The sequence below is a fragment of the Corvus moneduloides genome, chromosome 10, assembly GCF_009650955.1.
Source record: "Corvus moneduloides isolate bCorMon1 chromosome 10, bCorMon1.pri, whole genome shotgun sequence".
Classification (NCBI taxonomy): Eukaryota; Metazoa; Chordata; class Aves; order Passeriformes; family Corvidae; genus Corvus; species Corvus moneduloides.
Window position 1 is genome coordinate 1,790,708 of NC_045485.1, and position 16,995 is coordinate 1,807,702.

General features: G+C 40.5%; 1 protein-coding gene across 3 annotated transcripts in view; it reads right to left on the bottom strand.

Annotated features, from left to right (window-relative positions):
- Positions 1-225: 225 nt before the first annotated feature.
- Positions 226-16,995, bottom strand: part of UGGT1 (UDP-glucose glycoprotein glucosyltransferase 1) — a 42,063-nt gene continuing 25,293 nt past the window's right edge. For all 3 annotated transcript variants that reach the window (XM_032120009.1, XM_032120007.1, XM_032120010.1), the window contains 16 exons: positions 15,650-15,745; positions 15,221-15,323; positions 14,680-14,759; positions 14,029-14,218; positions 12,171-12,329; positions 10,305-10,390; positions 9,893-9,977; positions 8,789-8,877; positions 8,208-8,312; positions 7,544-7,628; positions 6,785-6,967; positions 5,439-5,599; positions 4,835-4,949; positions 4,473-4,589; positions 4,015-4,174; positions 226-3,592 (listed from right to left, as the gene is read on the bottom strand). In XM_032120009.1, coding sequence (XP_031975900.1) covers positions 3,567-3,592; positions 4,015-4,174; positions 4,473-4,589; positions 4,835-4,949; positions 5,439-5,599; positions 6,785-6,967; positions 7,544-7,628; positions 8,208-8,312; positions 8,789-8,877; positions 9,893-9,977; positions 10,305-10,390; positions 12,171-12,329; positions 14,029-14,218; positions 14,680-14,759; positions 15,221-15,323; positions 15,650-15,745 — 1,840 coding nt within the window. In that variant the 3' untranslated portion in view covers positions 226-3,566. The remainder of the gene's footprint in view (positions 3,593-4,014; positions 4,175-4,472; positions 4,590-4,834; positions 4,950-5,438; positions 5,600-6,784; positions 6,968-7,543; positions 7,629-8,207; positions 8,313-8,788; positions 8,878-9,892; positions 9,978-10,304; positions 10,391-12,170; positions 12,330-14,028; positions 14,219-14,679; positions 14,760-15,220; positions 15,324-15,649; positions 15,746-16,995) is intronic.

The window sequence follows — 16,995 nt, forward strand, 5'->3', positions numbered from 1 at the left end:
GATTTATATAAGATATTCCTATTGTTTAACAGAAGTGCTTCAGTTTAGAGGTTACTCGAACACCGTGATTAACAAGACTGGCTGGGAGGGAGAACTCCTCCTTTTCCCTTCTGGCTTTTCAATGGTATCCCAACACTTGCATACAAGAAGTGAAAAATGTACTCCAAGGAACACTATTAAAACCTGAGTTATCTGCCCCAAAGCAATGGACAGGAGCGACACAGGTAAAGAACAGCAGAGGTTTTATTACACTGGATCTTCTTGTTGCCACTGCACTGGGACACTCACTGTGATCTCAACATTCAGTAAAGAGAACTCCCAATGCCTTGGGTCACTTGGTATTGGTGCCACACAGAGTTATGGAATATTCTTGAACAGATTACAGATGATTTGGGTAAAACCAGGTCATAATTTAAAAAATGTTCTGGTTCCTAAGACTGTGACTGGGTATTTACTGCTTTGTACATGCCTCTTTCATTTTCTTTATAACCCCATATAGCTGAATGAAGGAGAAATCCTAAAGTCTTATTTCTTTGCTATTTGCTTTTTAGTAAGGCAGTGAAATCTTCCTTTTAAAATAAAAGTACAGAGCATTTCTCAAGTGTGAACTCCACACCAAGAGGTCGAGCTGCTTGTAGCCAGAGATGGGAACAACGTCATCAGTTTGCCACAGAAAGGGCTTTTCTAGGCTGAGGGATCCAAAATTACACTGTGCCCTCTGCAATCCCCATTTTCTAATTATCATCAGTCTTACTAGTTACAGGACCAGGCCATCAGTGATATGATCAGCAGCAGCTCTATTTCATTAAGCATCTCACTCTGAGATGCTTTCTAGATGGGGGTGACAAACTATTTGTCTTTCAAGGCCCCATTGAACATCTAAGAGCAAATATATGCACAGATCCAAAAGAAGTGGTTATTCTCTTCTTGATTGTTATTTTTGGGTGGAAATAAATAGTGGCTTCTCAGGAAAAATGGGAATAGTTCACATTCAGAATGAACAGTACCATGTGCATTTTGTATTGTACTTGTGAACAGCTACAGGACTCTTATGAGTACTGCAAGGGTACAGAACCTCACAGTATGTTTCTGGTTTCTTTCTGTATCAGTTGTGAGTTAGATAAGTTTTATTTCTTTATAAAAACTGAAGAGCATGGCCTCTGTTAACTAGAGGCAACAAAAATATCCTCCAGAGCTAGCTAGATTTTATAATTTCAAAAAAAAAGGATGCAGTGTGGGTGTTCAAGTACATACATTAACTATCAGAATGAAGGTGTAGAACTAAAAAAAAAATATCTGTAACTGACATTTAATTTAGAAGTATTTTCTTATTTGACACACCATTGTAAATGTGCTGAATTTAAGAGGTTGCTTTACTCTCAGTCTTGTGGCTCTGAATATAATTTGGGGAAAAAAAAGAAGCCAAATCTGGTTCTAGATAGGAAAGGGCCTTGTTTCATGGAAAGCTGCTCTTATTCTGAAGGCTTGGGCACATTCTTTCCCCATCCATCCCTGGAGGGAATGGTGGTGAACAGCTGCTGCTCACTTCTTCCTATGCCACTCCACGTGCTCCAGCAAGGCTGAAGTGCTTTGTAGCTGAACACAGAAAGGACAATCTTACCTGTGCTGTATTAGCTGTTTAATTTGGTGGCAGGCACATTGTTTTTTACACTAGGAAAAAGTCCTTCTACTGTAAGTCTGCTTCTCCTTAAGTGGAACAGTTCTGATGGCAAGCATAAGGCACCTCACCTGTAATTTCCAGAGCCACCAGACAGACTATCTCAATTTAAAACCCCCAAAAGTGGGAAATACCTAAGCTAATAAACTCTGTAAGGCTGCTCTCTAGCCCCCCATGTTTGCACAGCTTTTGCTGGGGAGAGGTGGGTTATAAACTCTCCCAAACCTTGCCAGAACTCCCCACCTTTGATAGCCACAAGGGCATGTGCAGCACTACAGGCCAGCAGGGCAAGCCAGCTAAGCTGAGGGACCCTGGGCACTGCTCTTAATGTGCTTTTTAAAGAGTTTGGGCCCTCCCTTGAGCTGGCTGGAGAAGAGCTGCTTTTTCTCTTAAGTCACACTACTGAACAGTTTAAACACTACAACTGAAGTCTTCTTTCAGATTCCTCCAAAACTTGACAGGATTTATAACACAGTAATTCCAGAGGAATATCTTAAATCAGGATTATCAGTGGGTTGAAGGTCTTACAGCACAAAACATTCACCTGTATAAAAACATGGGAGGCACAAAAACCAAAAAAGTTTGGATTTCTCAAGATGCATAGGTAACTATATTTTGTACTAGCAATCTCCTTTTAGTTCCTTTATTTCAACTCTTCAACTCCTCAGTGTTACCAGGAGCAGGCTATTAATCCTACAGAATGAGGGAAATAGGGTTTGAGGGTTTTCTGTAATTGGTATGTTCATAGTACAGAACTATGGCAGCAACATCTTTAAAAATGAAGACATGAATATGAGTGATAAAACTAGCCCAGGGTAATTAATCCTTGCAAGAAGAGACCTTCTTGTCTATGGACAGAATGAAAGCAAATGCAAGTGAAATATCCAGAAACCCCAAGATCAAATTAAGACTGTAATGTGTGCAAGGAAAAAGGATGATCAAAGGACTGAGTGGGAGCTAAAGCTTAAGACCTAGGAGCTCTGAAGTTTTTATTGATGTGACAACATCGCTGTTTGAAGAAAAATAAAGTTAATGAAATTTACATGATGATAAACTTCCAAGCTTCCACAGATTTTTCATAAACAAAAAAACATTCATGAATCAGTGAACCACAGCAAGAGTAAGGCCCTACCAGTTTTGCAGACTGATTTACACTTGGAGCAGGAGGAAGGGAGGGCACTTTGATTCAAGTCATATAGGCTAGGATGAATTCAGCTGCCAAATTCCGTGTTCTGCTCACTTTGTAAGCTTAGGCATTTGGATGGGCATTTAAATAGATTGTGGTAGCTTTACAATAAGCCAAACCATCAAAAGTTGGGCAATACATGAAGACAGGAAATAGAAAATCAAAATAATGCTGGTTTTGTAACAAAATCAAGGGCAGACTGAACCAAATCCAAGAAGTATTTTCAATTGTTTGAAAACCTGAAGATGAAACAGCGTCCCAAATTCAAGGCAGAATTTAGAGCCTTATAATGTTACCTGGAAAAATTATGTCCATCAGATGAGGTTAAGATGTATGTCTGCAATTCCCAGACTCTCAAGTTAGATCTGAGGCCAACAGGAGCTTCATCAGTGGTGGAGGCAGCAACAGCTGAAGGAACAGGCTGTGGCTTTTCCGGTGGATTGTGAAGTTTTGTTTCTGAAACACTAAATTCCATCATGGGGTCTTTCATCTCCACCACAGGTGCAAAAAAACCCCAGTAATGCTAATTCCAGCAATCCAGATCCTATTTCATATGCAGAAATTAACCCAAAGGCAAGTAATAGAAATGCATACATCATCCCATTCAATTATTCAGCAGTTTTGCAGACATACCGGAAAAAACCTAGCTTTCAATATAAAAATTGTCTATGAAAAAGTCTAACTTGAATTTGTCTCCATGGATCATAATTCCACATGTGCTGCTGGATCTGTAGAAGAGGAGAGAACAAAGAGCACTCAGTTTCAGTTGCCTCAATTGGCAGACTGGTTTGAAAATCAGTACAGCCTCCCGAGGCTTGTTCCTTGCAAGGTACCAGTGCCTGAAGAACAATTCTCAGCCACGGTGTGTAGCAGCCCTTCTTTAAGGGTTAAGATAAGGCCAAGCTCATAAAATTGCAGGAACAGCGAGGGTCTTTTACAGAACTGGAACAAGTCTGTTCTCTGACTTTCAGAATTAGGTTAAATTACACCAGCCTCACTCAGCAAAGGTCCTTCCATCCCATTACACTCCCCGATGATTGAACAGGCCCTCATTCAGCCCTGTGCATGGTACAAGCTCACAGTGAGGGAGCACACAGCACCACACCAACAGGTATGGAGGAAGTCACAGAAGCACAGAAACAGAGATTACCATGTGTGTGTTGTCCTGGCATCTTAGCTGGTGTTCCCATTTCTTTTTCCTTCTGGAAATGACTCTGGAGCAGTTTGATTTCTTGATCGTAGTCCTGCCATTCTGGAACTATCCGCATGGCTGCCTGCAGCTTGGGCTCTTTGGTCATTGGGTTGTTACACTGCAGACAGAACAGACAGGCTACAAAAGGTTTCTGCACTCAGCTTCCCTCTGCAGGGATTAATCTGCTGGTGGTGAACAACACGTGCCTGTACTTCAACTAGAGAACAGTGCAAAGTCTCTTTCCAAATTCATAACAATGCCACTGCTCCAGGTAAGAGAAATACAGAAGCTAACAGAAGAAACTCAAATGCTGAAAACATGCAAGTACTGATACAGGCTGAGGTAGGGAAGTGCCTCTAAAACTGGTTGCTGTATTTTAATGTGATGTAAGAGTGAGGGAATCATCCTGCACTCACCAGATCAATAGTTTTCGCTCTCTTCTTTGAGGAATCGTCACACCACGTTTCACACCACAGCCACTCCTGGGGGAGGGACTTAATTGGTACCTGGTGGATCATGTTGTTTGGCAAATCCTGTTGTGCAAAATAGAGAGTTAGTAGCTGTTTCCACAGGGTGCAGGGTGGGAGGAGCAACCCCCCTCCCAAACCAACAGTAATTCTGAAGGTTAACTTCTGTAAGAGTTTTCTTTTGCCCCAATGCAAATATAAAGTGATGAATCAACACTTCATCCCATTCCAAACAAAGTCCTTTGGAAAAATCCCAAGTCCCAACCTGACACCATCACCCAATAAACCAAAACAAACACAATAAAACACACCTGATCAAGGTTGGACAGACTGTTTGGATCCTGACTAAGACCCTGATACTGTCCTCTGAGTCGATCTCCAGCTGCTATCTTTCTGAACTTCTTCAGATCCACAACATATAGAGCACTATGTGGAGATGATGCAATCAGTAATGACATTTCACTGGGGGATAATTGACTGCAGCCCCGCTAGAACCCCTGAGACACAATACCCTAAAACAATCTCACAGTGGCAGCACATCAGATGATCCATTACAAGGCAGGAAAGCTGCTCTAACAAGGTCATGGCACGTACAAAAAAGAGTTTTCAACAAATCTATCTTAGCTTTGCTGTCATGCAGTCCCTGTTCCAACGTTTGTTATTAACAAAGGAAGATGTCTGTTAGATGACACTTCAGTTCTTCATCTGTAAAAGTTGTAGCATACTGAAAATAACTTCAGTGTCCCTAGTGCTTACAAGGGACCATAGGCCATGGAACCTTTAAGAGGCAACAGTAAGCAAAAAGTGGTTCATACAGGGCTGTATACCTCAGCTAGTTTTCTGCTAAGTCTAAGTAGCAACAAAAATTTTACCCCTCTATTTTGAAAAAAAAAAAAAATAGTAATTCTTCAATACCTGATGTGGTATTTTCTTCCAGCTAAATGACTTGCCCAGTATCCTGATTTCCAGAACCTGTAGCCATCCATTTCCCTTCGGCTGTCACAGAATGGAGTATATCCATAAGGAGCACCGTCGAGATTGAAATCTCTCAATTCTTTTAGATCTGTGCGCACAATCTGAAGGGAAAGGACATTTTATTCTGATTTCTAGGAGCCTACCATGGCTTATTTGGAAATGCTGTACAGGATTTAATTCCAACTGAGCAAACAGCTAAAGGAAGAATTACCTGATATATGTGGCAGTCTTTGGCATTATGTGTATGTAGTACAAAAACACAGCACAAAAGGTGTTGTCTCCCTGCCCTTAGAGCTGAAGCAAATAAAATAGAGCTTCAAATAAGCTGATAGGGGTTGGTTTGACAGCTGAAGAGCAAAACTGTTTCTTAGGCAGCAAGAATTCTCACTATACATGAACTCTACTGTGATTCTTGGTATCCCTTCCTCTCAGTTTGCAGAGCCTCCAGGGAAGAAAGCTTTTTAATGTCTTTTTGACACAGATGTGGCAGTAGCACTACTTTAAAAATACCACTCTGATAGGAAAAAATGCCTTAATATCTCTCACAAACAGAGAAACAACTGTCTAAAATGACAACAGGGTAGCTGGAAATCTCTCCTAACTGATACTTCAGCTTAAGTTAGACCTGGCATGGGACCACACTGTACATATGCCAAAACCCCCAAGGCAGCTCACACTCACTTGTTGATGATCTGTACTTCTCAGTTCCATGTGTATTTTTGATAGAGTACTTTTGGCAGTTCTCACTGTGCGTGTTTTCTGCACTTTCCACCCGTTGAGGAGTGAGGACACACAAAGCCTTCCAGTCCTGTTTGCCTTGCAACAGGACATGGCCTCATGCCCAAAGGATTTGCCTTCTCCTCCTCTGAAAGCCACTCAGATGTGGCCAAGCTAAAAGCAGGGGCCTGGGAAGGCAGAGCGGTTGGTGACTTAGGAAAGTACTGTCTGTGGTAAGTGATCTGCAGGCTGGGAGAACAGACTGAACTGGAAAAATGGAAATGTGAAATAAGAATCTATTTGGCAAACTAGCTGGAATCACAGTGAGTGAGTGAGGAACCAGACAACAGCAAAAGACAGGCCAACAAATCCAATCTTGTGGAAACAGGCACAAAACCCAGCCCTCACTGAAGCATGCAATAATTACAGAATCAACCTCCAGTCATACCTATGAAGGGCTCAAACTTGCAACCCTTCCAACAATACAGAAATTGTATTCAGGAATTTATTATTAAAAAAAAAAAAAAGAGAAAGAAAAGAAGATCAAATAACTCCAGCCTCTGTGTTACCTGATCAGCATCCACAAACAGGATTTTATCAACAGCTAATGGGAAGAGCACATCTAGAAAGAGGATCTTGTAACCCCAGATGATGCGCTGCTTCTCTGTTTGTTGGTGCAGCCAGCGTGGCCATTTATACTGGACAAGCTCATACTGGAAATTATACTTCTTGGCCATGTATGGGATGAACTCCTGCAGAGGGAGGGGAAAAAAGCAGCTTATCTCAGTTCTTTGTTCCTCTGCAGGAAAAAGAAAAGCACATTACAAGAGACAGACTTCAGTCTAAGGCATCAAACATCAGAAAATGAAATACCACAAAGAAAATTGTTAATTCACACAAAAGTCTTGAGCCCCAAGCTGAACAATCAATACAAATTGTAAAGCCAACTATCCTCAGATAACTAAATATTTCAGCATCTTTGTCCACACAGTTCCTAATGAGCCATTTTATAGTGATCCACAGATGAGTCTAAAAGAATGCACTACTCAAATCACAAAAATTCACAGATGGGACAATTATTTAGGGGTGTACAAAGCAGTGTAAGTGGGAGCATGCAAAATGACAGAAGAGCATTGGGAGAATGTTTTTTACTAGAAAAACTTGGCCCACTGTCACATCAGCTGACATTCTCATCTGTGAGGCTTTCTCCAACTTTGGGTGAGCACACGTTTGGCCAAGCAATGCTGGAACAGCATTGGGAAGGGAGGGGGAAGCAGCTTGTGGTATCTTTCCCCCACCACCAAATAAATTCCTAATTAGTGACAAACCTTGAATGTAGGTGATAAGTAGTTCTTCAGAAACCAAAACTTTAAAGGAGTCTTGGTATGTTTCAGCACAGACAACATCATTATGCTATCAAAAGAAAAAAAATAAAACAGTTACAGGAACAAGTGGCACCCACAAAAGATGAGCTGTGTAGTAGATTACAAATTGCTGGGCTACATGATTAAACTATTTGCAGTTATGTGTCAGGTAATTGAACTTCACACATAAAGAAAAAGTGGGCAGCTTCAGCCTATTGTAAATTGCTTCATTTGATCTACAAAATCACTAAACCCCCAACATCTATGTATCTTAACTAGTCAGAGAATACACAACCTATTGGTTTTCACAGTCCTTTGAGAACAACAGAAGTTCAGATTCTTTCCAAAGCAACTGTGACTTATTCTGTAACTTCTTAACAATACATTGGCTACATTGTAGTGAGAAAATTTAGGGCAGCAACATACCAGCTATTAAACCAAGTCTATTTTTAACTCATGAATGCTATGCAGACAAAAGTTCCTATGACACAGTAGAGGCAGATTCTAGTGGACTTCTGAAGCATTGAAAAAGTGGGGTTTTTTATACTCTTGCAGATTGTAACCTTTTTCCTTGTGCAAAGCAGGACAATACCATTTGGCACACTGGGATTAGGAATTCTCCACTAACCGTAGGAATCTTTCATATAGGTGTCCTGAAGCTACAGAGAATATATTTAGTACATCATCTTTATCCTGTTTCACATCTTCATTCTTTTGTCCTCCTGTGAATCCCCTGAAAGGAAAACCATGGTTATATGACGGACAAGATGGGAAGGGCCAGCTCTACAGGAAAGGCTGCAAATACAGAAAATGGCTACAGTTTTGGTTTAATACAGTTGGTCTGTGGGCTTTTGGTGTCATTCCCTGCTGACCAGGGCATCTTCCCCAAGGCAGAGTGCTGTGCACACGGACAGGGAAGGTCCAAGAGCTCACAGATGAACACCCTTTGCTTGAGAGAGCACTGGCTGAGGTGCAGCTCCTGGGAAGGAACAATGTTTTCAGGCTCCCAAGCAGCAGGGGGAGTAAGGGAAGGTAAAAGCAGGTGCAAAGCAGGAATCCAGATCTCCAGAAACAGAGGAGTCCAATGAATGACAGCCCTAAATTCAGGCAGTCTTAACAGACAGCTGTGGAATTTCACAGACATAATGGTATTGCCAAATAGTTTTCCAGTTTCAAGAGACTTGCAGGTTATCATTTAATTAATTTTACCATTTGAGAGATTCCCAAAATCCAGATTCATTCTCATTGGTGCCATCACTTAGTAGATCTTCATTCATCATATCAAACTTTTTCTGAACCTGTGAAGCATAACATGGCTTTAGTGAGTGGAACCACATATTGGGCAAATAGCTATGGAATGTTATCCTGACACCAGTTCTGGTTTTACCCACTTGAATTACATCCCATGAGCTGACAGGTAACCTAAGCTGTCTGGGAAAACAGCTCAGTAATGAACTGACTTTTTCCTAACAGATAAAAAGGAGCTTTTAGACACCATGTTAGTCTGGACAGTTAAAATGCTTTTCTAAGAAATGTTTAGTGAGCAACTTCGATGATGGTGACTGGCAAAGAAAATCCTTCAAGGAAACCAACACCCCCCACTCCTCAAAAAAACCCCCAAAAATCAACACACCAATTCCACCACTCTCTAAGTGGTATAACTGGCCACTGAGACTCCAAAGCAGATACACAGACAAGACAGTGAATGGGGAGAACATCCCAAAATTAGTCCAGCACAAGCAAATGGTGTCAGGTGTGAACTGGCTGTGTTATAGCCATCACTTATCCAGCAGTCATTCTCCTTAAACTTCTCAGCTATGGCATTACCTGATAGGCAACCCAAAGAGACAGGAGATTAGTAATTTACCATTTTCTTTCTTTTTTAAAATGTATTCTCACCTAGTGTGTGTCAGAGTGACAGAAAATGTCTTGCCAAATGAATAAAATTTATCTGTAACAGATAAAATGCTGGCTCAATGGACACGCTGAATGTTTATTACTAGACATATACAGGACATACAAAACTGCTTTTTCTTGAAGTTATAAGCACATCTGAGTCAGGAAAACGTGAGTATTATTGTATCTCAGGGACATACACAAGGAACAGGACTTACATGACATTCTCTCCTGTATCAAAAACTCAAATCAAGTCTACAGGTGATGCTCTCTCCTCCTGACACTGTGAGGTGAGCTGTGTGCACACTGCCTTAAGTGCATGCTCGTGGGAAGGGAGCATCAGGCCTTAATCCAAGTTTCTCCCCCGCTGTTGGTCAAACAGTCTGCTTTAAGAGCATCCCTAGTTTTTAAACTCACCTTCACTTTAATAATTTTGCTCTTGAAGTTATTGAGAACAACAATAACTTCATTCGCTTCAGGCGGAGAGTCTGTGCCATCGTGGCTGAAAATAGAGCAAGATACTGACTTTTACTACAAAGCAGAAATACATTCTTTATTTCTTCTGCTCATTTTTATACACTTGTTAAGCCTCAGCATTGCAAAACGGGTTTGAGACATGATAAAGAAACAAATACATCTATTTGAACACACTTAATGGGGTTTTAAATTAATTAATTTCACCTTGCATAACATAAGTTCAGCATGAAATGTAATTTGCTGTTTAATTTGCTGTTCAGGTCACCACACTTTGGGAACCATTAGATTACAATGCCTATCTACTTATGAAGTTTCACAAGAAAAAGACTGAAGTAATCTTATCCTGACCTACCTGTAGATCCTGTAAATATCTTCAGATCTGCCTTTTCTCAGTCTTAGAGTCCATGCACCAGGATTGGCTTTTAACTGGAAGTAGCCCTGTAAAGTGAAAAGAATATTTGGCAGTTTCCAGAAAATGCAAATGCAGAAAAATTAGCTTTAAAGTTACATGTTTTGACTCACTGTTTTATATCTAAAATGTTATTTGCAAGCCCATTGATTAACATAACCTTAAGGCTTTAAACCCAGAGAACAGGAGAAAAGCCCCAGAAATTATTCCATTCAAAACTGTTGGGTTTTCCCTAAGAGACAAAAGCTTGAAAAGGTCTGGTACTATTTTTTAGATCAAAGTCTTCATTGCCCTGACAGGAACAGTGCAAACTCCAAGTCTTTTCCTGCAAAAGATTGCCTTCATCAAGGAGTGAGGGAATTTCAAAACACTGATTTGTAATTATACAACAAAATCTGAAGGAATTCTGAAGCTCTACAGAGTGGTATTTCATCTACAGCAGGAAGCAGTACCACAATTTACACCTTACAAGATACCTCTTCTACAGAGCTTAAAAAATTACAAGTGAAATTCAAATATTGTGTTCAATTCCTTTTAAGCTTCAGATTCCAGATCTATTTTCCTCTGTGATTTAGATCATTACACCTACAGAAGATACAAGCAACTGTAGAGATGCTTTAGTGCCTCATTCAGTTTTGTACTGTGGCTTCAAATGCTTGCAGGTCCTATGTGAGCCAGTCTGCTTTAAAAAGAAAATTTTAAAATATTTTTTAAAAAGCACAGGGCGTATTCCTGGTCTCTTCATGCCCACACACAGTACAAACACTGAGCTGAGCAAGAGGAGTCCCAGCTACAGCACCATATCCTGTGGTACAGACACTTCAGTAGAGCTAATTAGGAAAAGGACACATCTGAGCCATTAAGCTCTACTGCCCAACATAATAAGACAATGTGATGTCATGTAAAATAAGGGACATCTTTCTTTCTACAGTAAGAAATACTGCATCATTCTAGGATATACTCTGGCTAAGAAAAAGCACAAATTGAAAATGAGTAAAAATTCTAAAATAAGTATTTTGCAGCAGTGAATATTTTTTCCTTGTTTTTATTTTAATTCATTTAAATAAATGTAATACCTTAAAAAATTTAAATATTAAAAAAAAAAAAAAAAAAAACAAAAAAAAACAAAAAACCCACAAGAGGTGATTTACTTCAGTTTTTCACTAACATTACATAACAAGAAAATATTCCAGTGGCTAACTTCCTCTGCTGTAATTTCAGTCCAGCACCTCTCTCATGGCCCAGGGTGAGAACAGACACACCCCTTATGTGGTGACATTACAAAAGCAGCTGCAGGGAACAATCATACACTTCGATTTCCAGCACCTTTTCTCAACTAAAATAAGCAAATCCCATTCTTTCCCACTTCCCTTATTTTCTGCAATGTCAGCTATTTTTGCTGACTCTCTCCATATATGCTGTAGATCTCCTGAAGAAATGGGTCCTAAAATGAGACAGCCTGAGGCTCACAGCACCAGAGCGGATGGCCCAAGGAGTACCCTGTCTCAGGAAAACAACTGTCTGAGCTTCCCTTAGGAATACTGGCAGCATTTAAAGATATTCCAGAGACCCTTCTCAGCCAGCTGAAGGGAAAGGAGCACATCTTGAAAAAGGTGAGAGAGAGTACGAAGCTTCAGACATCAGTGTGAGGAGTGATGTGGTTCTGATGTATTTGCAAGCAGCTGTGGAGTGCAAGATACACCAGATACCCACAGCCACATGCTAGAGAACAGCCAGTGGTTAATGGCAGTGGCTGTGCTGACTGGATGAACACCAGTTAGCTGCTGCCAGCTCCAGCAGAACGCTTACCAAGTTGGCCATAACGATGGTATCAACGATGACAGGGCTGGTTGAAGTCCCCAGTGTAAACTGGAGTCCCCGAGGTGGCTGCCCAGTTGTAATGTCATAGCAGTGTCCCTCCAGCAGCAGGTACTCCAGTTCATACTCTGCAGCTACAACACTGTCCACCTGTAAGGAGCAGATACTGCTGACTGCAGCACTAGCTCTAAAGTGCCGACTTCTAGTCATTCAGGTACTCTCTAGAATAGCCATAGTCATTAAAAAACAAATTTACCAGAGTAATTTTATTATTAGACAAATACCTAGAAAGCCTCAAAGAGCTCAGCTCCTTCAAATGACAAACTTCACACAAATATTGTTAAGAGTGGCCCAGACCAAAAGAATTTGGATCTCAACATATGCTAGACTAAGAAAAGGGGAGGATTGTTGCTCTAGTCCACAGTTTATTTTTTTTTAACATTTACTGGAGAATGTAGTTGGCATATCATAAAAAGTATATGATGGGATCCAGGATTTTGACTGTAAATCTGTTTAAAGCTGGTCTCACCTACTATTAGCTTTGTTTGCTCTGCATTACCCTTACAGTGCACTAGGGTACTGTCAGGAAACACCCATTCCTTTCTTTCTACACTGAACAAAGGTGGCAAGGAAAGAGAAAAGAAAATATGAAACAACAAAAAAAAAGAAAAAAAAAAAGAAAAAAAACCCACAACCCCAAAAGACTTGGGTCCCTACCAGGCCAAATTCAGATGTAGCCTGAGGACAGTACATAAGCAGAATGTTAGTTTAATCCCACAAAGCATCTCCTCTCATTTGCACATCCAAAATGACAGTTTAATTGCTACAGCACCAACAGACTGCACATTGGGAACTGGAAATGGTGCACCTGCAAAAGTAAAGCTGCTGTTTATTTGGAAGCTCAGGAATGCACTTTGAATGCCTGAAGCATTTAATCACCCTCTCTCTCAGGCTTTCAATTAAACTAAGGGGCAGGCACGGAAATCAGAGGCTTGACATGTAATACCAGTGGTTCATTTATGGCTTTACAGCTAGGTTAAGAGATGAAAAGCAAAAACTCCTAAACCAAAACACACTAAACCAAAACCCAAACCATAAAACACTCACCAAATTCCCTAGATTTCTGACTAACTAGTACAGGATTAGGAATACCGGATATACCACAATACCATACCATATTTCCAAACGATATTAGAGAGATGCAGAAGTAAGAGGGGGCTAATAATACAGTGATCAGTGAGAAGGGGACCCACATTTGTAATGCCCACAAGGCTGTAAAGCCTGCCACTTTTCCAGAGGCCTGTTTGTAAAGGCTCTGACAGTCTCATTACACATACAGCAGACAGGCTTTTCCTTATTTCTCCCTCTGGATGTGGGGCAGCACTGCCCAGATCCACAGTCTAACAGTCTGACTCTAGGTCTGCTCAAGCAGCAGTAAGCTCCTGAACCTACAGCCACTGAGTGGATTTCTGCTGCATGATTTTACTGCTGCATTGATACTGGATGTCCTTCTATCAACCACAGGAGTCTTTGCCAGTTAACAAAAACTGTGAAAATAAGTAGCTAAAACCAGCTTGGAGGCTTCTAGGAGCAAGGGAAAGGACCTGCTTCAAGACTAGGGTGTTTTTGAACCTCTGGGTCAGGCATCCATGAGTAACTGAGAACAGCAATCTTGCTGTCAGGGAGCTTATGCTTCCCCTCCTAGAAAATCTTTAGAGGTCTGCAAATGCAGTAATATCCACAGCTGTATGTTTATTGGCAATTTAAAATTCTGCATTTCTTTCCCATAAAAAAGCCCTGGAAAAACACAACCATTTAAATGCAGTAGGAACACGACGATTTCTCTTACCTCCTCTAAGAAAATATTGTCAAGGTCATACGGGGTTCTAACAGACTCCACCATCCAACTCTCAGGAGTATTTAAGTTCAGAGTGAACAGTGGAGACTGGGGCATATCTAAAAACTTGGCAATTGGTCCTGGAGCAAAGTTATTCTCTGCTGTGAAAGAAATCTCTGGCTCCAAAACATAGCGGTAAAAGCTGAAATTTCAGAAAGAAAATGTTAGAATATGTATCTGCCAAAATTTGCTAATATTTCACTCTCATTCTATTTGCAGATGGCATCAGCTTTCCCTGACCTCTAATGTCTCCAAGGCTTTGTCCAAAGTAACACAGGTTGTGTTAACCTTAGGATAGGTCAGAATTTCGGTCTTGAAGGACCAAACAAGACTGTGCAAGACTCAACCATTAAGATTAGTAAGTTATTTAATTTTATATAAATATTAAAAAAAAAATTAAAAGCACCCAACTTGCAAAACAGCAGAATTACTTCATGCCATCCACAAATTCCCAGATTCTCTGTGGGAAATGATGCTATTACATAAATGAGCTCAAAGCAATTATTGAGACTTCCTATGGGACAGCTGACCACGCTTCTGTGCTTGCACATTCCAACAGGCTTCTCTCTCTCTCCACCCCCCTTCTATCATGGAACTGCTTACCTTTTCAGTGGCATGTCAGAAAGTTTAGACTGGCAGTTCATAAACACTCTCAGGTTCATATTTATCAATTGGTTCAAAACCTAAAGTAAGGAGAAAGAGACATCCCTTAAGATGCTAATGAGGAGAGCTGACCACTGTTTTATAGACAGGACCTCAGGGTGGCATGTTACATGCTCATTCCCAATCCTCCCTCCTTGTGATTTGCTTTACCACCCCTCCCCCTCCTTATTAATTAGTGTTTTTAAGAACAGTTACCTGCTCCTCATATTTCAGGCATTCTTTTTGGCATGCTGAGACCTTCCTCAAGAACATAGTCACTGCAAACTAAGCTGTTAGAGCAGTGAAGCTAAAAGCTCTCTGGACAATACCTGAGCATGATCTTGTTAGTGCATAGTGCAGCCTCATTAGTATTTCCACTGATAAATGTACTGTGAAACTCAGACACACTATTAGAAAGCCACTGGTCACCACACAGTCAAAGAGGAAGACAAACATTCCAAAATGACAGAATTTGACGTTGCTTACAACCCTGCCTACGTACCAAAAGTAACGGAGCAAGTCTTTGAGCATCTCTGGTCACAGGATCAACAATAGCCACAACATCAAAGTATGTCTCCCCCTCTTTTGGTCTCAGTTTAACTGCACTAAATGGAAGAAAATACAATTTTAAAGTACCAAACATATGGATAAACACCTGAAATGCATAACAGCCCACTGCTGTCCATCTCATTCTGAACTGAAATTACTTCCTAAATGCTGTGCACCTTCTGAAACTAGAGAAAAAAAAATAGGCATATAGATGTATGTTTATAGAGATAGGTAGAGAGATAAAATTAATTTCTGGAATCTTCCTGAAAACTCTTGAGGACTTTCCTATTGCTACTTAGATTTTTTTTTTTTTAATTAAATGCAACACAGAACAATGGGAAAGTTAAAAGACACAGAAAAGCATTGTTCAGCAATTCTATACCTGTATCGTTCTTCAAAAAAATGATACTCAATCCTTGCCTCTCCTTTTGGCTGAGCAGAAAGAAGAGCATCCACTTTCATTACCAAGTCACTTGCCCTGAAAAGAAGGAAAAGAGAAAGGCTTGCAGATATCCAAAAAAATGCCTGTACTTACCACATTTGTGCCAGGCTGCAGCAGAAGAGAAGGCAAACAGAATCCAGATACCCAAACACTTCTACTACCTCTCTACAGAGGCTCTGAAGTAGTAAACATATTTAAGGGTTAACCCACAGTAATTTAAACTGGTTGCAGCCTTGTTACTGAATATACCAAAGGATTTAACTCTAACAAATATAGAACAGCTGCTTTTTTGGGGTCAACCATGTTACAGGCACTGCATTCCCAATCTCCCCCAACCACTCAGACCTGAAAGCCATTCAGATCAAACCCTTGTTTCAGTGCTCTTCCCATCTTACACTGCAACTCTGAGCACTAGGAAGCAATCCTGTAAGTGGAGAAATTTTTGAGAGGGGTCCTATCACAAAAGATAATTACTTTTGACTACTTCTTACTTTTTAGTATTCCCATAAATTTTCAGTCTAGTATTTTAAGAATATATTCAATCTTAAAGGTGTAAAACCTCTTGAAAGTTCAATGAAAACTGCTTTGTACATCACACCTTTGCCAAGAAGCAAAACTGTAACCCACAGGTCTGTCAGCTTTTCCTGAATTGACAGTCTCAGAGATTTACAGTGACAGCTGTTTGAATTGTTCATACCAAACTCACAAGCCTGGTGAATTCCACTAAATTCCACAGTGCTTTCCAATGCAGCAGATAATTTCAAGTTTTTGAAAAACCTTGGCAGCATTCAAATAAACAAAAAGAAACCCCAAACCCATTGCTCTGTCCAAAACCAGCCTATGTTCAAACTATGCCCTCTTCCACCACCCCAACACCCAATGGATGCAGAAGTGCTTGGAATACTGTTAAAACCTGTTCTGCTGGGATCCAGAATCACACAACATTTCTGCAGAACAGACTTCATGTTTAACTTACTTGACCAGCCCTTAACAGTCAAGCAGCATCACAGCAAAATGTGATGGTGGAAATGTATGGTAGAAACCATCTCCACAGCTGTGTGCTCCCACACACAAACATGCACCTACAGGGGCCTCCTGTTCTTCTGAACTTCAACATGACTTTCTTTTGATTAGTTCTTGATTACTCTGCTTTGTGCAGTAACTATCTAGAACTTTCCTTATCTCTGTCTCTTTTCCCAGTGTTTCTCTTTGAAGTTAAACACAGTTTACAGGATTCCCATAGTACTGATGGGGAAATGTATCACTAAAATAATTTTTATGTTGAT